General features: G+C 44.0%; 1 protein-coding gene across 3 annotated transcripts in view; it reads left to right on the forward strand.

Moving 5' to 3' along the window:
* MYLK (myosin light chain kinase) overlaps positions 1 to 25,738 on the forward strand; it is a 607,164-nt gene that overhangs the window by 337,519 nt on the left and 243,907 nt on the right. For all 3 annotated transcript variants that reach the window (XM_033946557.1, XM_033946556.1, XM_033946555.1), the window contains exons 13-15: positions 8,444 to 8,581; positions 15,329 to 15,526; positions 19,896 to 20,142. In XM_033946557.1, the coding sequence (XP_033802448.1) occupies positions 8,444 to 8,581; positions 15,329 to 15,526; positions 19,896 to 20,142 (583 nt within the window). The remainder of the gene's footprint in view (positions 1 to 8,443; positions 8,582 to 15,328; positions 15,527 to 19,895; positions 20,143 to 25,738) is intronic.

Consider the following 25,738-nt stretch of genomic DNA (forward strand, 5'->3'; position numbering starts at 1 on the left):
TTTCCTTTGGGGGGAGGGGTGTGATTTCCTGGGTACAAGAAATTAATTTGCTTTGCTTTAGAGGGAGGGGTGTGATTGGTTGGGGACAGGTAGTATCTTGGACAGGGGAAGCAGGGAAGGGAGAAGGAGTAGTACTGGACAGGGGGGAGGTAAAAGGAAGGGAGAAGGGTTATTGCTGGACAGGGGGGATCAGGGAAGGGATGTTGCTGGACAAAGGGGAGGTAAAAGGAAGGGAGAAGGTCTACTGCTGGACAGGGAAAGCAGGGAAGGGGTGCTGCTGGACATGTGGGAGAGACAGACAGAAAGAAAGACAGACAGACGGGCCAGGGAGAAATAAATAAATAAATAAATGCCTAAGTCTACACATCTATTCTAGCACCCGTTAATGTAACGGGCTAAAAAACTAGTCAAAAATAATAATCTAAGGTTTCCCACAGTGGTTGCTTCCCTAAAATAGCCCCCTTGTTCTGAACAATCAATACTGAGAATTATGGAGAATGAAGAGGGTGTTATATCCTAGAGCAGAGGTAGGGAATTTCGGTTCTCGAGAGCTGGAGCTAGGTCAGGTTTTCAAGATCTCCACAATGAATCTGTACGAGATGGATTTGCATGACCAGCCTCCTGGAGATGCAAATCTTATCTCATGCATATTTATTGTGGATATCCTGAAAACCTGACCTGCCTGAAGCTCTCGAGGACTGGATTTGCTTACCTTTGCTCTAGGTCAGGGGTAAGCAATTCCGGTCCTCGAGAGCAGGAGCCAGGTCAGGTTTTCAGGATATCCACCATGAATATGTATGAGATGGATTTGCATGCACTGCCTCCTGGAGATGCAAATCTTATCTCATGCATATTTATTGTGGATATCCTGAAAACCTGACCTGGCTCCGGCTCTCGAGGACCAGAATTGCCTAGCTCCTGTCCTAGAGCATTCACATTTTGACCAATAAAAAAGCTTGATGCAAAACAAAAACAGACACACTGGTAAAGGATAAGAAGATGAGAACGGCATGTAGAGGTGTCCAAGCTAAATGAGTCGCGGTGAATTATGTGGAGGGGGAGAAGATTCTCAAATACCAAGAAATGCAGAGAACAAGAAAATTACATAGACGTTTCCCATCATGTTGGGTGCCACAGGCTTGATTTAAAAACAATTTCCAAATGTACCGTAATAGGTTGCTTATATATATATATATTACATTCTATGAACGCCAGAGAGATACCATCTCTGGCATGATCCAAGTATTATAGCCACTGTTAACAGTAATTCAGAAATTTAGAAAATCTAAAGAAGGGTTACCTTTGAAAACTCATTAAAAATTTATTGTTGATAAGAATAGCCTTACGGAGCAAGATGGCGGAAGGACTGTAATGCTGAGAGCTTCGTCGCAGAGAGCTCTACCAACATTGTTTCTTTAACTGTTTTTCCTCAAGAAACTTACCGCTTAGCATGCCGAAGCGGAGGGGCAGAAGCGCAGTTGGAGCCTCACGGCGGTCGGGCCCAGCCGGCTTCAGCTCTATGGACGAACTGCTCCGACGAATGCAGGGAATTGCGGGGGCGTCGGCACGCCCACAGGAGACGCACCGTGGCGAGACGGAGGCGTTCTCCATGGGCCCCAGATACCACCTTGAGCCCCGACGCCAGAGTGCCTCCTCCTCCTCCTCTGACCGCCAGCTCCCCGCGGGTGTAGGAACCATCGGAAGGCGGTGAGGAATTCCCCCCGGAGGCCGTTGGGAGCAAAGAGGGGAGCATGGATGTGGATTCCCTGTCGTTTCAGGGGATTCCAGTGGAAACTGAGGTTTTGTCATCTCCGCGGAATGTCCGTGAGCAGAGGAGTCATACCCAGGAGGGTACAATGGTTGGTGAAAGTTTTTCTTTACAAGAACCTATCCTTATGTTAAAAAAGCCCCAAGAGGTAACACTTGATGCAATTTGGGATCTTGTTGCGGATCTATCTAAATCAGTGAAGCCCCAACTGTTGCAGTTGGAGCAAAAGATATCTTCCCAAGAAACTGAAATTAAGAATATCAAAGTTTATTTGCAAGACTTAAAAACCTCAACAGTGAATTCTTCCCAGGAAATTAAACTTTCTAAACAAATAACTGAAACACTGGTGAAAGATAATATTAACTTAAGGAGAAAATTGGAGTCTCTAGAAAACTTTTCTCGCAATAATAACCTTAGATTAATTAACTTTCCCAGGGTTGCCGAAGTAACCCCTAGAGACATGTTAAAACGTTATCTAAAGGAAGTTCTGGAAATTACCGAGGAATTAATACCTCCATTCACTCAAGTGTATTATTTACCTATTAAAAGGGAAGAAAAATTAATGGATGAAGCTCAACAGTCGCTTAATATTTCCAAGGTGTTGGAACTTTCAGACCAGGAGGTAGCAGTGTCCGCAACACTTTTGCTTACAGTGGCCTTATCACCTGATAAGAATTGGTTACTGAAACTTTTCTTTAAAAATAAACAGAAAGTTTTTCTTGGGTACAGGATACAAATGTTTCCAGATCTGTCACGAGATACACAGAAACGTCGACGTGAATTTTTGTTGTTAAAGCCAGGAGTTATTGCTCTCGGGGCAACCTTTTTTCTTCGTCACCCATGTAAATGTGTGATAATTTATCATATGCAAAAATATGTATTCTTTGATCCTAGCCAACTTACATCCTTCTTGTCAATGGCTTCTCTGAAAAAAGGAGAAGGAATTTGAGTACCTTCTCAGCATATACAACCTTTAGTCTTCATTTTATTTTGTAATGTATATTATACTCGCTGATTCTACATCTTGCTTTCCTTATTTAGAGGACTTGAGTTAAAGTTAAGCTTTATATATATTTCTTTTAAGATAGCTGATTATTTGATTATCTTTCTAGTATCATATTCTATTACATTTGATTTTGGCTTGACTTTACCTTTCTGTACAAGTGGATACTTGATATGTTATTGTAAAATGAAATAAATTTAAAAAAAAAAAAAATTTATTGTTAGTCCAATAAAAAAGGTATCTCCTTATTTTCTTTTCTTGGGGCTCCTTTTACTAAACAGTGCTAGAGATCTTTCTTGCCGCGCCAAATGCCTGGAACAGGCTGCCAGAGTCAGTACGTCGTGCTCCGTCTCTGGCGGTATTCAAATCCAAGCTAAAAGCCCACTTTTTTGAAGCTACTTTCAACTCAACTCCCACTTACTGTCAGATATCTATACCCATTCCTTCTGCCAGAAACTCCCCAACCCCGAGATGTCCTGTCTGTCTGTCCAAATTAAATTGTAAGCTCTTCTGAGCAGGGACTGTCTATTGAATGTTAAAATGTACAGCTCTGCGTACACCTTTCAGCACTATGGAAATGATAAGTAGTAGTAGCATGGGCCGGTGAGGTAATTGCTCTGACATTCATAGAGCATCAGATTATTTATCTCGCCGGCTCGTGCTAAAAACTTCTAGCGCTGTATAGTAAAACCCAGCGTTAATTTTGTTTTATTTCTATTTATTAAAGTGGACTAATACAGCCACCCTACCATTTAGGATTAGGAGTAAAGGTTTCTCAGATGGGGAAAGAAAATAACCGATAGGCAATTATATGATAACTGCAAAGAAATAAGGAAAACACCAGACACAAGGCTGCACAAAAATGTTTTATTTTGTGCCTCTTAAAATTGATGCACTGCCAAATATTTTTACTTACTACAACACAAATCTCCTCTCTTACTTAAGTCCAATGGCGTGGGCCAATGCATTAAGGGCTCCTTTTACGAAGCCGTGTTAGCGATTTAACGCGTGTAATAGCGCTCGCTAATTTTCCGGCCGCGCTGCCGCTACCGCCTCCTCTTGAGCAGGTGGTAGTTTTTGAGCTGGCGTGGGGGTTAGCGCGTGCTAAAAATGTGCCTGCGATAAAGCCGCTAACGCGGCTTCGTAAAAGGAGCCCTAAATGCTCCGATTGAATGGTCATCGGAGCACTTGCCACGCTGCACTTGTTCCTGCAGCTTGGTAAAAGGGAGCCAACATTTTTTTATTCGTGTGTTTGAGTGATCGTGTCGCAGTGCAATGGATTCAGTATTTTCATGGCAGCCAAATTCTTTCGGGTGTTCCGTATACAGGCAAAGTGGAATTCAGTAAATGGCACCCAAAGGTAAGACAATCCAAATACAAGAGTCGTGAGGAACAGATGACAACCGTACAGCAGTGGGCAATCCAAAGCAAACTTTATTTTGTCAATAGCATACACTCGACTCTGACAGTGTTTCGGCAATTCAAGAGTCTAATGTATCAAGAAAGAACATTAAAATAAAACCAATCAATATACATATACAAACATATCAAACACCCTAAGAAATGCTTTTCTGAAAATAAATATCCATATATATACTTACAATAAGAAATAGTTTTATAAAAAATACTTTATTATTCTTTATAAAAGTATTTCTTATTGTAAGTATGTTTATGTTTATTAAAAACTTTATATACTACATGACAGCCTAAAAAGGATCCAAGCGGTGTACAATATATAGTTCACATTCATTAAGAAAAAAAACTGCATTTAAAAATAGGAAAGAATAAGAGCAAAATAATTTTGTTAAAAGTATATATATATATATATATATATATATATATATATATATATATATATATATATACACTAGTTTTTAAGCCCGTTACATTAACGGGTGCTAGAATATGTGTGGTATCTGTATTTCTTTCTTTCTCTCTCTCTCCTTAGCCTGTTTCTGTATTTCTTTCTTTCTGTCTTTCTTTTTCCTCGGCTGTCCACCACCACCCCTTGCCTGCTCCCCCTGTCCATTCTCCCATCCTTTTTCTTCCCCTGTGTCCATCACCACCCCTTCACTGGTCCCCTTATCCAGCAGCAGCCCTTCTCCCTTTGTTTTAACTCCCCCCCTGTCCAGCAGCACCTCTTTCCTGCTCCCCCTGTCCAGCAGGAGGCTTCTCTTCCTTTTTCTGCCCCCCTCCGTCTAGCAGCACCTCTTTTCTGCTCCCCCTGTCCAGCAGTAGGCCTCCCTTCCTTTTTCTGCCCCCTATCCCTCAGCACCTCTTCCCCTGTCCAGCAGAACCTCTTTTTTGCTCCCCCTGTCCAGCAGTAGGCCTCCCTTCCTTTTTTTGCCCCCCCTCCATCAGCACCTTTTCCCTTGTCCAGCAATACCTCTTTTCTGTTCCCCCTGTCGAGCAGTAGTCATCCCTTTCTTTTTCTGCCCCCCTGTCCATCAGCACCTCTTCCCCTGTCCAGCAGCACCTCTTTTTTGCTCCCCCTGTCCAGCAGTAGGCCTCCCTTCCTTTTTTTGCTCCCCCCGTCCATCAGCACCTTTTCCCCTGTCCAGCAGCACCTCTTTTCTGTTCCCCCTGTCCAGCAGTAGGCTTCCCTTCCTTTTTCTGCCCCCTGTCCATCAGCACCTCTTCCCCTGTCCATCATCACCTATTTTTTGCTCCCCCTGTCCAGCAGTAGGCCTCCTTTCCTTTTTTGTCCCCTTCCTTTTTTTGCCCCCCCTGTCCATCAGCACCTTTTCCCATGTCCAGCAGTACCTCTTTTCTGCCCCCCCCATCCATCAGCACCTCTTCTCCTGTCCAGCAGCAACCCTTACCTCCTTTATTTTTTGTCTGTCCTCCACCGACATCTGGCTAAAGCCGCCACAGCCTGCAGGCACCGACAGCCTCTGCGGCCTGCTCCCACTCCCTCCTCGCCGTCGATTGTGGTGGCTCCGTGCTTAGCCGCGGCAGCCTGCAGTTGCTGACAGCCGCCACGGCCTGCAGCCGCCGACAGCCACCGTGGTCTACAGCTGCAGTGGCCGACAGCCGACGGGGCTATTAGGCTTCCACCTCTCACTATTGCCGGTCTGGTCTGGCCTGCTCGCCTTGCCGTATTTTTTTTTTTTAGTTGAAATACGCGGCGGTGGCTCCTCTCATGATCCCCACCTGCGTCAGAAGTCCGACGCAGATGGGGATCGTGAGAGTAGCCACCGCTCCGTCTTTCAACTAAAAAATGCAATACGGCAGGGAGCAGGCCAGACCGTAAGCCACGCATGCACACTTCCTATGGGTCGCTACAGCTCACAGAAAACCGGCGCACGCATAGGAAGTGCGCATGCGCGTCTTACCTTTTTATTATATTGGATGGATATTTACTTTCATTAAAGCATTTCTTATGGTGTTTGATGTATGTGTATATGGATATTTATTTAATTATTTTTATAAAAGTATTTATTATTGTAAGTATGTACAGTGGAACCTTGGTTTACGAGCATAGTTCGTTCCAGAAGCATGCTGGTAAATCAAGTTACTCGTATATCAAAGCGAGTTTCCCCATAGGAATGAATGGAAATTCGCTTTGATTCGTCCACCAAACACCCCCCCCCACCCGAGGCTACCAGCGCTGCTCTATCATCCCCTCCCCCCAGCTCTAACCGGCATCGCACCCCCCGAACCAGCATCGCAACCTCCCCCTCCACGAACGCCCCCCCCCCCCGGCGAGAACTGCATCGCACCCCCGTGCTGGAAGCAGCATCCGCCTGCCCTTCCTCTCAAACACGCTCCTTACCCCTTCTGCTGGTTGTGAGAGTGAAAGCAAGCTCCCGCCTCGCTGGGCCTTGAACATCTGCGCATGCTCAAGACCTTCGGGCTCTCGAGAGAACGAAAGCCAGAAGGCCTTGAGCATGCGCAGATGCTCAAGGCCTGGGCCAGGCAAGAGGCGGGAGCTTGCTTTCACTCTCATAACCAGCAGAAGGGGTAAGGATCGTGTTTGAGAGGAAGGGCAAGCAGATGCCACTTTCTGCACGGGGGTGCGATGCAGTTCTCGCGGGAGGGGGGGTGGTTTGCGATGCCGGTTAGAGCGGGGGGGAGGTGCTCGCATATCGGAACATGCTTGGTTTGCAAGGCAAAAGTTTGTTGAGTGTTTTGCTCGTCTTGCAAAACACTCGCAAACCGGGTTACTCGCAAACCAAGGTTCCACTGTATATTTATTTTCATAAAAGCATTTCTTATGATATTATATGTATACTAGTATTTTAGCCCGTTACATTAACGGGTGCTAGCTGTCTGTCTTTCTTTCCCCCCCCCCACTTCCCTGTGCAGCAGCCACAGTAGCATTCCCTCCCTCTCCATGTCCCTGTACAGCAGCATTTCCCCCCACCCTATTTCCCTGTACAACAGTATTTCGATCCCCCCCTTCCCTGTGTAGAAGCAGCATTCCTTCCCCCCACACCACTTACCTGTGCAGCAGTAGCGTTTCCCTTACCCCCCTCTTCCCTTCCCGTGGTCCCGACAAAGCTGCTGATTCCAGCAGCGTGTGCAACACTCTACACATGCTGCTTCGGGGCCTTCTAATGCCCTGATTTACTCTGGCACGTCCCTGATGACATCATCGGAGACGTCCCTGATGACATCATCCCGACTCCAAAACTGCACACATTGCTGGAATCGGCAGTTTTGGAGTCGGGACCGTGAAGCGGCTGAAGTGTTTTTCGGCGCTCCCCTTCCCGCGAGGTGTCGCCGCAGCTCCTCTCGATCCCCGCCAGCGTCGGAAGCCTTCTCCGCTGCTGGTACCGCTGGTGAGAGGAACCGACTATTGGGGAGAGCAGGGAGTCCAGCGCTGGCGGCCAGTCCTGTCGGCCAGTGTAGGTAGGTGCAGGGAAGAAGGCTGGGGACTCGCGCATGCGCACTCCTACGGCCACAGAGCTACGGATCATGGAAGCACGCAGTTAAGAGTGCGCATGCGTGGCTAGGGTTTTATTACATAGGATATGGAGATATATATATTTTTTCTAAACAGCATTTGTTATAGTGTTTGATATGTATGTATATGTATATTGATTGATAGAATTGCCGAAACACTGTCAGTGTCAAGTCTACGCTGCTGACAAAATAAACGGCCTCTTTTTCAAAGCCGTGAGGCAACAGCCCCGAAGCCCTTTAAATCTCCATGGGCTTCGGGGCCATTAGCGCAGCGCAGCCGCTAGCGCGGCTTTGTAAAAGAGGCCGTAAGTTTGCTTTGGTTTGCCCACCGCTGTACAGTTGATATCTTTTCCGCACGACTCTTGTATCTGGATTGTTCTCCCTGTCATAGAGGTCTCTCTGGCTTTTCTTTCCAGTGTACCCAAGGTTAGGAGCTAGGATGATCAGCATTTTTAAAGTTTGCTTCATATTTTGTAGACGGGTGCTTTTTTTGGCATCCATTACCGTGTCCCTGTTCCTGACCATAGATCTGGCCAAAACTCTTCCTTTGTCCCTGACCTCCCTTGACTGCAGTACAAGTGCCTTGCAAAATAGACCACGGTGTGAGGAATAATGTCTTTCCCAGCCTGTTCCTAGAAAACCTCATGCCTATTTATCTTGAGTAAAGTTGAACATAAGGGTAGTTGGATTCCTGGAATAGTTTCCTTGTAAAAGAAAAAATCTGCAGATTTTTCCCACTGTCATAATGATCTTCAATTCCGCAGAGAAGAAGAGAACTGGAAGAGCAGAATGTGCCAAAGCTGTGCAACCTAGTAAGAAATTTCCACCAGTCTTCCGGAAAGGTTTGACTGATCTGAAGGTTATGGATGGAAGCCAGGTAGTAATGACTGTTGAAATATCAGGTAGGTCATATCTTTACATTTTTCTTTTATTCAGAAAGGCAAAAAGGGGGACCCCCCCCCCAAGATAGAGAACCACCAGTCACTGCTCAGTGGAGAAAATGGAGTAGTCGTGGAAATTTTCTTGGTCTTTGAGATGAAGAGAGCTTTGCGAATTGGAGAATGCAGGCTACTCTGTAGCACATGCCAGAGCATATGCTATAGGAGGAAATATTTTTTCGCTCTGGAACGTGTTGCCAGAGGTTGTGGTAAGAGCGGATAGTGTAGCTGGTTTTAAGAAAGGTTTGGACAAATTCCTGGAGGAAAAGTCCATAGTCTGTTATTAAGACATGGGGGAAGCCTCTGCTTGCCCTGGATCGGTAGCATGGAATGTTGCTACTCTTTGGGGTTCTAGAATCTTGTTACTCTCTGGGATTCCGGAATCTTGCTATTCTTTGAGATTCTGTATGGAATGTTGCTAGTCCTTGAGTTTTGGCCAGGTACTGGGGACCTGGATTGGTCACCGTGAGAACGAGCTACTGGGCTTGAAGGACCATTGGTTTGATCCATTAAGGCTATTCTTATGTAAAAAGAAAACTAATTGTTTTTTAGTCACCTTTCATTTTTTCCCATCTACTATATATTTTCTTATCTTTTTAATATATTTTGAGTTTCTCATGTGCCAGACTGTCGTCTGTCACCCACCAAATACCGGAAGACCCAAGGTTGAGAGGCATTCAAAAGCAGCATGGTACTGGGAAGATCAAAACAATATCATGGATGGCTTTAATTCATTAATTGGGACAAACCTTTGACATCTCATGGCTATTTCACAGAAACCCACTTAAAATATAAATCATCTCTATGCAGTATGCATACAAAACCCATATCCAATTGCTTATAAATTAGTGATGCTTGAAGGGAAACATTTTTATGAGCTAGTTTGACACAAAAGGATTTTCAGAACCCGGCATTCTCTCCAAACATCCCGCCCCAAAAAAAAACCACACACACTTTTTTCTAGGAATCAATAAAACCAGGCCATATTATGAAAATCTTATCATCCTATTTGATTGTTATGGGATAACAGTACATGATATAGTAAAGGTGTAAATTAAAGGATATAAACAGTAAGGTCCCCAAACAACCTGGTCTCTGATATATATTCTGAGATTTCTTAGGGTCATATTATTACAAATGATGAACATTAACACCCCTCCCTGCCCCCCCCCCCCCCCACATACACACACACATGTGTAGGTTCCTGGATTGGAGGCACAGTTTACTTGGATTCTTGCCCAGAAATAGCTAAGAAGAAAAAATTAAAAAAATTTAAATTGAATCAGGTTGGGCAGACTGGATGGACCATTCGGGTCTTTATCTGCCGTCATCTACTATGTTACTATGTTTATGGTATGGAGCAAAATTTTAGAAAGGACTTTACAACTCAGGATAGGGACACCAAATCAGAACATCACAAATGGATGTCCATCTCACATGTGTTTTAGAACAGGATACAGTTGTTCGAAAATACATGAGTTGGACTGGAAATATCCATTATGAGCATCCATTTTATACATTTAAACACCCAAACGGGCAAAACAAGGAACATGGACCTCTGTATAGCAGCATAAGAATGTCTGTATTATAAAGTGTCCCCCAAATCAGTTCTATTCTTTGGTTACCCCACTCTCTCCCACTGACAAGCGAACCACCACCCCCAGCAGCAGGAGTGATACCCATTCTCTCCCACTTCATCACAACACCCCCTACCTCCAAACCCTCTCCCCCATACCTTTAATTAGATGGCTGACCGGAGGGATGCCTACTCTCTCTGGCCAGCTGGCCCAACTCTTCCAAAATGCGCCTTCCCCTCCCTGGTGCATCCTGAGATGCACCAGAAAGGGGCCTAAGACTCAGATTGGCCCGGACGTCTAAGACCCCTCCTTTAGGGCAACCGGGCCAATCAGAGCCTTAGGCCCCTTTCTGGTGCATCTGGGGAGGGGCTTGAGGCTCTGATTGGCCCAGGTTGTATAAAGCCCCTCTAATAAGAGCCCCAGGCCCCTCCCCGGTGCATCCTAGGTTGCACTGTGGAGGGGAAGGTCCATTATGGAATAGGCGGGCCAGCTGGCCGGACGGAGTAGGCATCCCTCCAGTCAGCCATGTAATTAAGGGTACGGGGCAGAGGGGTCGGAGGCAGGGAGGGGGGGTTGTGATGCAGTGGGAGAGAATGGGTAGCTCTCCGGCTGCAGGGGGTGTGTTATATGGCAGCAGGAGATAATGGGCATTTCTCCTACTGCTGCTAGTGGTGGTTGTGGGAGAGGGGGTTCGCTTGGCAGTGGGAGAGAGTGGGCATCTCTTTCGCTGCAGGGGGTAGTGTTTGTTGGCAGCGGGAGAGATTGAATATCTCTCCGCTGTTATTGTTGTTTTGAGGTTTTTTTCTGCGCATGTGCCCATCGCTATCACCAGCGATGGGCATATACAAATTTAGCGAGTCTTCGCTACTCTCTGCCAACTGCATTTACATGAGCGTTTTGGGGAGAATGACTCGCTTTTTTAAAATTCGCTACCAGATGGGCTGAGATAGCAGCCCGTCATTTTTTAATGCGTTTTTTTAAAAAAGAATCTAGGACTGAGACTTCCTTCCCCAATCCATTGACTTTGAACACAACCTCTACAATATTCCCAGCTCCCGCTTGCTTAGGGAGCAGAATTCTGGCATGGAAGTCAAATGTACCTCTAGGGAAAGGAGAATTGATGGCTGTATCTGAGCCTGAGATGTCTGCTTCCACAAACAGTAAAATGTATCTTCTGGATATTTCTGGTGTCCCAGGAGAACCTCAGGCTTGGGCCCAGGCTATAAATGTTGATTTATGAGTCTGAGTAAGTTCATGTACTGTAGTTATCTGTAGTTATAAACCCAATGGTGGCCTTCACATGAGACTAATATGGCTGAGGATCATTGAGTGCAGTGCTGGCCATTAACTGCTATGAAATATGGTCTACTAGAAACACATGAATCAGAGAAGATGTTCCAGTCATTTCTTGCTTGTTAATGATCAATTCTGTTCACACTCAAGTCCTCAACTTCTATTCCAGCCATTAGCATGACTGTTATGTCCAATTATTAACATGAAAACTGTTATAGATGGGTGGATTAGCCGGAAAATGGGAAGAAGTAAACTCAGTATTAACTGATGTACTTATTTATGCCAGAAATCACTCGGGACACATTTTATGGTGGTAGATGCCACACCTTTCAGTTCAGTGGAGGGGAAAAAGAGACAATCTTCTTACTAGCACTGAATTAAAGCCATACATTGGCATCTCCCTAATGATTTTTCACTTTGTCTCCCATACACGTTTATTAATTAAGAACATAAGAATTGCCTTACCAATGGTCCATCAAACCCAGTTGTCCGTTCTCCAGGTCCCTAGTATCTGGCCAAAACTCCAAAGAGAGCAACATTCCATACAGAATCTCAAAGTATAGCAAGATTTCGGAATCCCAGAGAATAACAAGATTCTAGAACCCCAGAGAGTAGCAACATCCCATGCTACCGATCCAGGGCAAGCAGTGGCTTCCCCCATGTCTTTCTCAATAATAGACTATGGATTTTTCCTCCAGGAAATTGTCCAAACCTTTCTTAAAACCAGCTACGCTATCTGCTTTGCTGCTGTTGGGGGGGGGGGGGGGTCACATTGGCAGCAGGGAGTAGGCATCCCTCTTCCATTTTCAGTGCCCTGGGGGGGGGGAGAATTGATGTCAGAAAGAAGACTTCGTGTCGGCTTTAGCAGTAGCAGCAGCAGGGCGGTAAGATAGCAGCCGGGAAAGGAAGGAGGGAGGTTTTTTGTTTTTTTTTTGCACGCGGCAGGGAGGGAAGGAGGTAGACAAGCAAGCAGGCTGGCTTTGGCCAGGGAGGGAGGGAGAGAGGTAGACAGGCAGGCAGGCTGGCTTCGGGGCTGGGGGTGGGACAAAGTGTGGAAGGCAGTGAGAGGGACATAGGAAGGAGGCACTGGGGGCACTAAAGATAGGAATGGGCACTAAGGACATGGAAAGAAGGCACTGGGGGCACTAAAGACATAGGAATGAGCACTAAGGACATGGAAAGAAGGCACTGGGGACACTAAAGACATGGGAAGGAGGCACCGGGGGCACTAAAGACATAGGAATGGGCACTAAGGACATGGAAAGAAGGCACTGGGGGCACTAAAGACATGGGAAGGAGGCACCGGGGGCACTAAAGACATAGGAAGGGGCACTAAGGACATGGGAAGGAGGCACTGGGGGCACTAAAGACATGGGAAGGAGGCACCGTGGGCACTAAGGACATAGGAAGGAAAGAGGGAGGGAATAGAAAGGGACAATTCTTGGGCGTGAGTGCAGAAAGAAAGAAAGGATACACAGACAGAAGGAAACGCAACCAGAGACTCATAAAACCACCAGACAGCAAAGGTAGGAAAAATGATTTTATTTTCAATTTAGTGATCAAAACGTGTCAGTTTTGAGAATTTATATCTACTGTCTATATTTTGCACTATATTTGTCTATTTTTCTATAGTTACTGAGGTGACCAAGCTCGCGGAGATGGGGGCGGAAACGGGGTTTTTAAATTTTAGTCCTAGTAGTTTGCCGGTCCACAAAATAATTATTTTATTTCTGCCGGTCCACAGGTGTAAAAAGGTTGAAAAACACTGGTCTAAAGTACATACGGTCTTCTAACTTCAACCTTTATAGCTCCACATAATATTCTGTGACATGTTCTTTAACCCTTTCAGGACCATAAGGATCGTAGGCCAATTTTTGTGGTTTTGACGACATTTTTATGGTAAAAAGGGCTTGCAGATGCCAAAAAATTGATTTTTTTTGTGAAATATCATTATTTTTTTTTTTAAAAAATCACACTTCTGGCTTATGGACAGTGTGGCAAGTGAATCTTCTCGTCAATCTGGCAACGACGCTAATGAATGAATGTCGGAACCAGTTTGTTTACATAAAGGCAGTATCATATGGAATCCGTACATATCAAATTTAGAACTGTAGACTATCCCAATCAAAATTTATAGGATTTTAAAGTTATGGGACAAATATGTCCCTTGGTCCTGAAAGGGTTAAGATCAGATGGTTTGTTTTGATTGAGACAACTATACCCACCAAAAGCAGTGGTAAGCAGTAACATGCAATTACGCTCAGGTGTCCCGTGGTAGTTCCGGCATCGGTTCGCACTTACCCATGCTAACTGGTTAATGCAGCTACATCGACGCACACCAACCAAATAGCACGGGAGTAGCACGGGGGCCCATATTGCCTAGAACAGTGGTTCCCAACCCTGTCCTGGAGGACCACCAGGCCAATCGGGTTTTCAGGTAGCCCTAATGAATATGCATGAGAGAGATTTGCATATAATGGAAGTGACAGGGATGCAAATTTGCACCATGCATATTCATTAGGGCTAGCCTGAAAACTCGATTGGCCTGGTGGTCCTCCAGGACAGGGTTGGGAACCACTGGCCTAGAAAATAGGTGTCGGTAAGAGCTCATGCGATAATGTTCATGTGCTAATGGGGAAATTAGCGCATGGTCATTTTACAGCCACGTGAAAAGTGGCTTCAGCATGTGGAAATCTTCGTTCTAGTAATAGCAGTGGCCGCTTTGTAGTGCAGCTTAGTAAAAGGGTGACAGATTTGTGAATCAGGTGTTAGGGTGCCTCTGTGCTGCTGTTAATTCATTCTGTGAACATACAAATTCTAAAATCCTTGTACATCCGTAGTGTGTGATTCCCTGGTCATATCTGCTCAATTTTCTTCCTAAAATCATTTCCCTTGAACCCTCTAGTTTGCTGTTTCCTATCAACAGATTATGTGGCCCTTGCTGCAATTGACAGCTCATGACATCAGCAGGATGTCTAGTGATGTCAGCAGCAAGGAGAACACAGCTCGAGCTGAAGATTCTCTTTACACGGTGTGTTGCAGCCTGATGGCAATGAAGCAGAGAGGGTTGGAAAGAGATGCGATGTGCTTTGTCGCAAGCTCCATTTATTTATACAGAAAAGTCTCATCCAATGAGACAAGCCTTAACAATCAGAAAGTCTAATCTTTGCACATACTTCAGCTTCTTGGTGTCAGGTCAAAAGCACACCGGGACAAAGGCGCGCCCAGAAAATTGAGCGCAGTGCGGAGGCGCACACTGCTCAAAATTACTGTTTTTAGGGCTCCGACGGGGGTGTGTGGGGGGGGGAACCCCCCCACTTTACTTAATAGACATCGTGACGCGTTGTGGGGGATTTGGGGGGTTGTAACCCCCCCACATTTTACTGAAAACTTCACTTTTTCCCTGTTTTTAGGGAAAAAGTTAAGTTTACAGTAAAATGTGGAGGGTTACAACCCCCCAAACTCCCCATAATGCCAGCGCGATATCTATTAAGTAAAGTGGGGGGGTTCCCCAACAAAACTCCCCATCAGAGCCCCTAAAAACTCTAATTTTGAGTGGCGCGCGGCTCCGCGCTACGCTCAATTGTCTGGGCGCGCCTTTGTCTTTCGCGCCGTTGTCTATGAACCCAGCTTCTTGTTCACTCAAACGCAATACTGTAGTAATCTGGAAACAATAGAAGGAGCTTTTGAGGTCTTCATTTGACCAGAACTAAAGGTTAAAATGCTGAAATCATTAAAGAGCAGAAATATCTTAGCCCGCAACCATCTTTTTCAGTGCCGCCAGTTCAGACATGCAGGGAAGCCTTCAGTAACTTAATGTTGCTGCTTTGTTCTCTGTCAGGAAATCCTCCACCTGAGATTATCTGGCTGCACAATGGCAAAGAAATCCAAGAGACAGAAGATTTCCATTTGGAGCAGAAAGGCGAGGAATACAGCCTGTACATCCAGGAGGTGTTCCCAGAAGACACCGGAAAGTATACCTGCGAGGCGTGGAACAAATTCGGAGAAGCACGTACTGAGGCATCTCTGACTGTACAAGGTATGAAACTGGCATTAATCACCAGCATCAGTGCCAGTTTAGGGCTAAATTACTAAAGTGAAGTACCATGTTACCATGCCACTAACGAGCATTATGAGCGCAGTAAATATCTCACTGCAGGAAATGGAACCCGCAGCAAATATAGAATGTTAACGCAAGATAATGCATTTTAGTAAATCTGGCCCTTAATTTGTTGTCGCTCCTCAGTATCGGAATTCATTACCCACCAATCTGAGAAATAAAAAAAAATCTCAACCATTTTAAGGCTCTACTTAAGTCATCTGTTTAAAGAAGCATTCACACTGTGACGACCTTCAATTTTAGATTTTGCCCATTATCTATCAAGGAAACATCTTTTTTATCCCAGTCCTCTTGTCCTTACCTTGAATGTCCTCTTTTACTTTTATAAATGTATTTCATTCCCTCATACCTTTCGTTTCCCGTTAGTCAAATGTCTCCATTTCGTTTTATCCGTATTTCAAAATTTTTGTTAATTTTTAACCCCTGATTCTCTTTTATTGTAACTCGCTTAGAAATCCTGATAAATGATTTTATCAAATGTTTAATAAAGCTTGAAAACATGAACCGCTGCTCTAGTGTTTCTCAATTTTGGATATGGGACCTTCTGGAAGTCGTTTTGCATTTGGATATTAAAGTGAGGGTGAGATGTCTTAGTAAGGTCTCACTTCAAACTGCTGTTTGGGTTTTTTTTTCTTTTTTTAGTTCAATATTTTTATTGAAGTTTTACAACCTAAAAGAGTATATTGAGTCATTCAATAATATAATGTATCTATTACAATTTACAGGTCAATATACAAAGGTTGACATAACCAAAAATTGAAATAACAATAAACTTGTAACAAATACCCATACAGTAAAATGTAAAGTAATTTAAAAACACAACATGCATTGTTTTTTCAACCATAGGATGCATTTTTTTAATGACCCAGTAATTATGAACTTGCATTGCTTTTCAACAGTTTAATAGTCAATTCATTTGATAACTTCTAGATTTTAAAGGCTATAATTTTTATTTTTGCCAACTTGCATTTTCAATGAGTAAGGGGAAGTATCTGAGAAAGGGATGTCATTTGAGGTGATTTTGGTACTAAGTCTCTTTTAATGGTGAGAAGAGTATAGACAAACGTCTTTAATATGAGAATCGAATCACAACTTTGACATCTAAGTTGTACCCAATAATACTTTATTCTCATTCACGACAAAATTAAAACAAAAAGAAAAGAAAAACCAACAACATTGTAGGAGGCTTGTGATCTTACAATCTCCAACAATTCTGTTCCCCTCCCCCACTTAAACCTCCTCCATGCTCCCCAGCTCCTAGGACAGACAGACGGTTATATTATGCACTATTTCATATCCCCCTCCTTAAGGTGTTTTGGACCCTATTGTGAACCCTTGGAGGAAAGGATTATTTAAATTGAATCAGGTTGGGCAGATTGGTTGGACCATTCAGGTCTTTATCTGCCGTCATCTACTATGTTACTACCTCCCCCTCCCCTTTTACGAAGCGGCCGCAGCGGTATTAGGGGATAGGGATGGGGACTTGTATACCACCTGTAGTTATACAATCACACTCAAAGTGGTTTACATACAGGCACTTCAGGCATTTTTCCCTCTCTGTCCTGATGGGATCACAATCTTTCTAATATACCTGGGGCAGTGAAGGATTGAGTGACTTGCCCAGGGTCACAGAGAGCAGCACGTGGTTTGAACCCATAACCTCAGGGTGCTAAGGCTGTAGCTCTAACCACTGTGCCACACTCTCCTACTAGCTCTGATGCTCATAGGAAGTCTATGTGCCCAATCCCTCCTGCCAGAACCTCCCCTATCCCTGCAAAGATCGTCGGCAGGAGGGATAGAAACATAGAACATGACGTCAGATAAGGGCCATAGCCCATCAGGTCTGCCCACTCTACTGACCCACCCCCAAGTCTACTATCCTAGGGATCCCACTCCTGGTGACAGGTTCCCTTGGCTTAACCCTCTAAGGGATCCCACATGGGCATCCCATTTGCTCTTAAATTCTTGCACGCTGTTTGCCTCGATCACCTGCACCGGGAGCTCTCTCGGTGAAGAAATATTTCCTGGTGTCGCCATGAAATTTCCCGCCCCTGAGTTTGAGCGGATGCCCTCTTGTGGCTGAGGGTTCTTTGAAAAAGAGAATCTCTTCTTCCATCTCGATACGGCCGGTAATATACTTAAACGTCTCAATCATGTCTCCTCTCTCCCTACGTTCCTCGAGTGAGTACAGCCGCAAATTTTTCAGCCTTTCCTCGTACGATAGATCCTTGAGCCCCGAGACCATCCTGGTGGCCATCCGTTGCACCGACTCTACTCTCAGCACATCTTTTCGGTAGTGTGGCCTCCAGAATTGCACACAGTATTCCAAATGAGGCCTCACCATGGTTCTGTATAATGGCATTATGACTTCAGGCTTCCGGCTGACGAAACTCCTGCAGATGCAACCTAACAACTGTCTTGCCTTAGATGAAGCCTTCTCCACATGATCAGCAGTTTTCATGTCTGCGCTGATGATCACTCCCAAGTCTCGTTCTGTTGAAGTTCTAGCTAAGGTCTCACCATTCAAGGTGTAAGTTCTGCACAGATTTCTGCTGCCGAGGTGCATGATCTTGCATTTCTTAGCGTTGAAGCCCAGCTGCCAGGTCGAGGACCAAAGCTCCAACAAATGTAGGTCCTGTGTCATACTATCGGGTGAATTGCCGTCTCTCATTATATTGCATAGTTTGGCGTCGTCAGCGAATAACGTTATCTTACCTTGAAGCCCCTGAGTTAGGTCTCCTATGAATATGTTGAAAAGGAACGGGCCCAAAACTGAGCCCTGCGGTACTCCTCTGGTCACCTCCAATGTTTTAGAGAGGGTACCGTTAACTACCACCCTCTGAAGTCTGCCACTCAGCCAGTCATTGACCCATGTAGTTAGTGTTTCTCCTAGCCCCATTGATGAACCCCCCCTCACCCCCCTAAAGATCGTCGGCAGGAAGGATACCCAATCGCTCCTGCCAGAACCCCCCACCCCGAAAAGTAGCCCATCCAGAACACCCAAGCCCATTCCCAACTGGACTCCTCCCCCAAACCCACTTGGATCCCCCCTATCTTATTGAGATGGCCAGCCGGAGGCATCCTTTCTGCCTCCAGCCAGCTGGCCCTCCTTCACTAGAATGGTGGGCCTGCCCCTTCCCGGTGCATTGTGGGATGCACTGGGGAGGGGCCTAAGGCCCTGATTCGCCCAGGCGCTTAAGAACCCTCCCATAGGAGAGGCCTTAAGCACCTAGGTCAACTGGAATTTTAGGCCTCTCTCGCAGTGCATTCTGGGATGCACTGGAAGTGGCCTAAGATTCCGACTGGCCAGATCCCTTAGGCCGCCCCCTCATGAGAGGCACCTAGGGCTGCCTAAGCTTGCCTAAGGCCTCTTCCGAGCAAAACCACATCCACATCTAGCCTTAGGCGAGCTTATGTGGCCCTATGTGCCTCCCTAGGCTCACGGAGGTGTCTACAATGTAGGCGGCCTGCCCATGATGATTTTTTTTTTTTTTAACCGTTCTTCCCGATTGGTGGTTAGACAGCAGTAGGCCGCCTAAAATCGAGACACCGTTTATAGAATTTGCCCCTAAATGATCAGCTGTTCAATTAGAGCACTTTTCTATAACCTGGCAGTACCGCTTACCAGGTCTAAATTTCAATATCCATTTTCCCCTTCTAAATCCAAAGTTGGACATTCATATTTTAGCCCCTCTCTAGTCCTGTTGAAAATATGCCCAAATTATAAACCCTTGCCATAAGAACATACCCCCCCTTTAATAATAATAATAATAACAGTTTATATACCGCAGGACCGTGAAGTTCTATGCAGTTTACAATGATCAAAAGTTACAGATTGAGTAGTACTAACAGAGTTAAGATTTAGTGTTAAGTTATTGTGGGGAGGGATTGTTCAGTGTAGCTGCCTAAGTACTTTAACAAAGCTGCGTTAGGTTTTTTTATCGCCGGCCACAGCAGTATTAACTCTGACGCTTATAAGAATTCTATGAGTGTCGGAGCTAATACTGCTGCGGCCAGTGATTTTTTTTAAAAAAAAAGTCTGACGCAGCTTTGTAAAAGGAACCCATAATGTTCACTTTCTGGCTTTTTAAAATCAGGATTTGGACATCTGTGCAATATTGATGACTAAATGCTGGCTTTTAGGCGTCCAAAACACAAACAGAGCTTTTTTTAGGGCCTACATGACATAAAACATAAGCCCTCTCATTTCAACGTTTATAACGCTGCTTCTTTATCCTGCTTTGCCTTAATTTCTGGTCCTGTTCTTTGTGACTTGTTCCTGCTGCAGAGCCCCAGGATGGAATTCAGCCCTGGTTTATTAGCAAGCCAAAATCAGTCACATCAGCGGTGGGACAGAACGTTCTCATCTCCTGCGCCATCGCCGGAGACCCCTTCCCAACTGTGCAGTGGTTAAAAGACGACAAGGTGCTCACAAGGAAAGAAGGCTATGAGATCCTGCAGAACGAAGATGTCTTCACACTGTTACTGAGGAACGTGCAAGCTCACAGAGCTGGTCAATATGAAATCAAACTGAAGTATGGAAACCTAAGCTGCGTGTCTCTCTTAAATGGTGCTGGTCTTAGCTGGGTATTGGGGTAGCCGACATTCTTTAAAGAGCAGTGCTGAGCCCAGTTATTGAAGGAGCATGCTATGTTGATCATCTTAGCTAAAAGATTTTACTAGATAGACATAGGAACAAGCAGTACAAAAGTTGCTAGTTTTAGGGAGCCAGTTAAAATTTGGTGGTTTTGTTAGTTCTTAATTGTTTACAGTTTTCTGTCGCTGTTTTCTTGATGGCATATAATAGATTTTTGAATATCCCTACTCTTCTGTTTGAATGACCCCCTTCCCCGAAGTCTGTTTCTCTTATTTGTGTCTTGTTGCATGGAAAGAAAAATTCCCTGATATCTGTTAAACCAGTGGTCTCAGATTCGCGGCCCGGGGGGCCACATGCGGCCCGCCAGGTACTATTTTGAGGCCCTCGGTATGCTACCATTGTTCTGGAACGTTGCCTGCCTCACTGCCGTAACCTCACACAAGTGCTTTCCTGCATCTGTACGGTTCATAATCTTAAGCGCACGAGATAAATGCGTGCCGACAAACAAGCGCCGACAATTCAGCGCCAGACTTCAATGCGCCGCAGGAAAACCTTCTTTTAAAGGGCTCCGACGGGGGGTGTAGGTAGGGAGCCCCCCCACTTTACTTAATGGGGATTGCGCTGGTGTTGGGGGGGGCTTTAGGGCCACATTATACTGAAAACTTAGCTTTTCCCCTATTTTTTAGGGAAAAAGTTGTTTTCAGTATAATGTGGGGGGTTACACCCCCTACACTCCCCCAACACGGCAGCGCGAGGCAGCGTGATCCCTATTAAGTAGAGTGGGGGGATTCCCCCCACACCCCTCCCGTCGGAGCCCTTTAAAAGAAGGTTTTCCTGTGGCACACTGAAGTCTTGCGCTGAATTGTCGGCACTCATTTGTCTCGTCACCGTAAAACTCTATAGTTTATAAATCTTTCCTTAATTGCTTTTGATAATTTCAGCTCTACACAGCTGAAAGCAGTGCAACATGCAGAAAGTGAAAAACTATAATGAATTTTACCTCGTGTAAAGTTGTCATTTCTTTAATAAGACATTAACTATTTTTTTCTGCGGCCCTCCAAGTACCTACAAATCCAAAATGTGGCCCTGCAAAGGGTTTGAGTTTGAGACCACTGGCCTATAGGAAGAGGATATGCAAATGTTAAGAGCCTTAGCCAATAGGGAGAGGAGGAGATAGTGGATGCTGCAGATGGGCCATTTCCATAACCATAAAGTTCTATGACATCACAATGCAGATATAAAGAGCCTTAGCCTATAACAGTGGTCTCAAACTCGCAGCCCGCCAGGTCCTATTTTGAGGCCCTCGGTATGTTTATCATAATCACAAAAGTAAAATAAAAGAGTTTCTTCATCATATGTCTTTTTAGCTATAAATTACAATATTATTATTAAGACTTAGCCAAAAGGAAAGATTTATAAACTATAAAGAGTTTTACCTCATGCAAAATTGTCATTTCTTTAATAAGACATTAACTATTTTTTCTGCGGCCCTCCAAGTACCTACAAATCCAAAATGCGGCCCTGCAAAGGGTTTGAGTTGGAGACCACTGTGTTAAACCTTTGTGTTAATCTCATCCCTGTTTGTCCTGTGATCCGCGTTGATGACTTTTCCAATGAGGGGGTGCTGAAAAGTTCTCAGCCCAACCAGCCAACTTCCTAAATTCTGAGCATTATTTTGCCACTTATTTTGTTAAGTGCCAATTCAGAGAAACAAAATTCTGTGTTTGGACATGGTTTCAGATCACATATTGAGCTATATCCACCTCATTCTCTTCTTGGTTGGGCTGAGAACTTTCCAGCACCCCTTTGTGTATCGCTCATGTTGCACATATTATACCTGGGCTAAACCCATCACTGTTTTGAGACTGGCTTTCCTGCTTATGCCAAGACCCCAGTTTCCTCTGATTCCACAACTGCAGGAAAGGCCACAAAATCTGTCCCCTTGCATTGCATTTTTCATAGAATCGCCGTGGGAGACCAAAGCCACCAGCAGTAGCTGCTGCATCTCTCCCAACTCATTGTGTTGCTGGTTCTATTGTGATTCCAGTTGTATCTTTCCTCACAGTGTCCACGTGTTTAAAAGCAAGTGAGGGAGGACATGCAGCACTCTTGTGCTCAGAAGCAGTTGAGACTTCTCCCCCCCCCCTCCTGATGATGACCAAGCAAATAAGAAGTGCGGTAGGCAAGAGGAGTGATGAGGGGGTTAGGAGGCGAGGGCAGAAAGAAAGAGAAGGGATTGATGTTGGAAGGAAGGGTGTCAGTGGCTTGTCTTTCTCTCCCTTGATTCCGGAACCTCTTCCCTGATCCCTTCTTTCTCCTTTCCCACAATCCATATTTTCCGTCCTCTACTCTATGATTCTTCATATCCTCCACTTCAAACTGGCGGCCTGGGGGCCATATGCGGCCCGCCAGGTACTGTTTTGAGGCTCTCGGTATGGTTTATCGTAATCACAAAAGTAAAATAAAACAGTTTCTTAATCATATGTCTCTTCAGCTATAAATGACAATATTATTATTAAGACTTAGCCAAAAGGAAAGATTTATAAACGAGAAAGAGTTTTACCTCATGCAAAATTGTCATTTCTTTAATGACATTAACTATTTTTTTCTGAGGCTCTCCGAGTGCCTACAAATCCAAAATGTGGCCCTGCAAAGGGTTTGAGTTTGAGACCACTTCTCCACTCCCTGTTGTCCTTTTGCTATAGATGCCTTCTCCATTTCCCTCCTCTTAAGATCTTCTCTATATCCTAAATCCCCCTTACTCTTCCCCCTTCTTCCTTTCCAGCACTGATCATTAAAGGTCTCTGTTTCTCAAGAAAGAACCAAATGAAATAATGATGCATAAAGACCCAGGAAATGACTTTCTAAAACGTTTTAACCCCTAAATGAATATGCAACCTTATGGAAATTTATGAAAATGTGCCATATAAACTGCCACTGAAATTTTAAAATCTGACACAGGAAAGCAGGGGCTTGGCTTATACCTTTTGGATTCAGATTCATTGACACACAAATGTCTCGTTCTTGGTATTTTTCATTTCTGTCACTTGAAGTTATTGTTTATTTTTATGCACTTGTTTAGATTTACATTCCTCATATTCGGTTAATAGTTTCTCCACCCTACTTTTTTTTCACATATATGTGGGCACTTTTCCTCATTGAGAGGAAGATGAAGCTATCTGTGATATTCAAAATCAGAAAGGTCACTACCCACTTCAGCCACCAGGTGTTGCTCAAACTTATCAAGTGCCCCTATTCTCTATAGCCTGCTCAGCTCCACAGAGTCTCCTAAAGTGAGTTGTAAACGCCACTAACAACCCTTTTGGCTATTGTGGAGTTTGTTTTTTCAATTTTTATATTAGCTGTTCATGTTAACTAAAATGATTCTAGTTTAGATCAGAGGTACACAACCTCAGTCTGAAAGGGCTGCAAACAGATCTGGTCTTCAGCATAACAAATAGTATCCAAATTTCCACTATTAAACCAATGTTATAGCTGCCTCATTTTTTGTGATGGGACATGTGATGCATAGTACACTTTGCTGCACACTGACCAGTTGTTCACATTAATATCTAAGGCAATGTAGGTCAGGATAAGAGAAGCACAAAGGAGACAGAGAAGGGAAGATATTTTTGAATTCTTCAGGCAGGAGATTCTTGACTAAAGGATTTTTTTGATGCTATAACACAGGGTATATTTACTAAAGTGTGCTACCACTAGTGTGCCCTAATACTCATTGTTATTTAGGAATTGATATAAAAGGAACAGAGAATAAAACAAAGATTTCATAATGCCCTTATACGAGGGGCTGCTGAAAAGTTCTCAGCCCAACCAAGAAGAGAATGACGTGGAGCCACGAAACTTACAAGTTATTCCACATTTTTCTTCACACTTTTCAATTCATATTATTGAAATGAAAAGTGTGAAATAACTTGTAAGTTTCATGGCTCCACATCATTCTCTCTTTGAATTGGCTGAGAACTTTTCTGCAGCCGCTCATATATTGATGTCATAATGTCTTATTCCACCAAACTCATTAATGATGTCACAATGACTTGGTTTTTCTATACTTGTGCCCATTTGCTACATGCATTTGTCATGGAGCAATGAAAGCTAAATGCAGCCGTATGTTTATGAACTACAGTCAATTTTGGGTTTTGGCCAGGTACTAGGGACCTGGATTGGCCACCGTGAGAACGGGCTTACTGGGCATGATGGACCAATGGTCTGACCCAGTAAGGTTATTCTTATGTTCTTACATGTGCCAAGTATAGGAGCCATTGTGACATCACTGATGAGGTTGGCTTTGAGGCACTGTGGAATGAGGCATTATGACATCATAATCTCAGCTCTGGAATGTTGCTCTCATTGGGTTTTGGCCAGGTACTAGGGACCTGGATTGGCCACCATGAGAACAGGCTGCTGGGCTTGATGGACCATTGGTCTGACCCAGTAAGGCTGTTTTTATGTTCTTATAGTGATATTGCAGATTTTTGTTTCTTTGGGCACACCATGAAGAATTATTTATTATCTTTTGTAAGTGATTTTTTGATGAACAAGCATGTTATACTATCCTTCTATGCCATTAAGAGTTGAACAAATGAGAAGAATGTGAGATGCTTTTCCACACTATTGTGGAGTTTATTTCATGGCCAACTGCTTGATTTGAGATCTGGGAGTGGCATTATTGAGTTCTGTTTTTCTCCACTTTGTTTTGTGTGTGTTTGAATTGAAAGTAAGCTTTTAACACTTAGTAAGCCGTGTGTTGTGTTGATGACTTCTGAGTTTTATTGAACGCCTGCATCCAGAATTTGGGTCATGGGAAACCACATGACAGGTAAAGGGGTCATGGATTTGATATGCTGACTCTTTGTGATAACATAACAATATGCTTGAACACCACAGCTACCCCCTCAGTTCTGTGCGGTTTACAGAGTAAAGATGCTGGACATTCACAGTGAACTACAATCCATTAGTTAAAAAATTTACCAAACAAGTATGTTTTTACCAATTTTCTAAATGCCAAAAAGGTTATATTAGTAAATTTCAGAAAATCTGGGGACCGTTAACAGATTTTTGTAATGAATGATTAACTTTTCCCATGTTAAGGTATTTGATTAGGGGGGGAAAGGGTGGGTTTTACTTGTTGTTATATTATAATACATGAGTATTTCTATAATTTCACAGTAAGGATAATTTTATGATTAGGGAGGGGGAGGGACTATTAGATTCAATAAGAATGATATAAATGTTAGATTTCTTTCATAATATTTAAAATATTATAGAATTTTAATTTGTAATGAAATGTTAAATTTGATGCTTATATGAGAGTTAATCAAGTGTGTATCTTTAAGTTTTAAATGAGTTTATTTGCTACACTTGTTGTAACATACGAAAATGAATAAAGAATTTAAAAACTAAATGCCAGATACAGTCAAAGCAGTCTACATTTATTATATGTAGGTGCTTTCTCTGTCCCTACTGAAATGACAATCTTAGCTTTTAGTACTTGAAGCAGCTGCGCACTTTGCTAA

Source organism: Geotrypetes seraphini, chromosome 5, assembly GCF_902459505.1.
Source record: "Geotrypetes seraphini chromosome 5, aGeoSer1.1, whole genome shotgun sequence".
NCBI classification, from domain to species: Eukaryota; Metazoa; Chordata; class Amphibia; order Gymnophiona; family Dermophiidae; genus Geotrypetes; species Geotrypetes seraphini.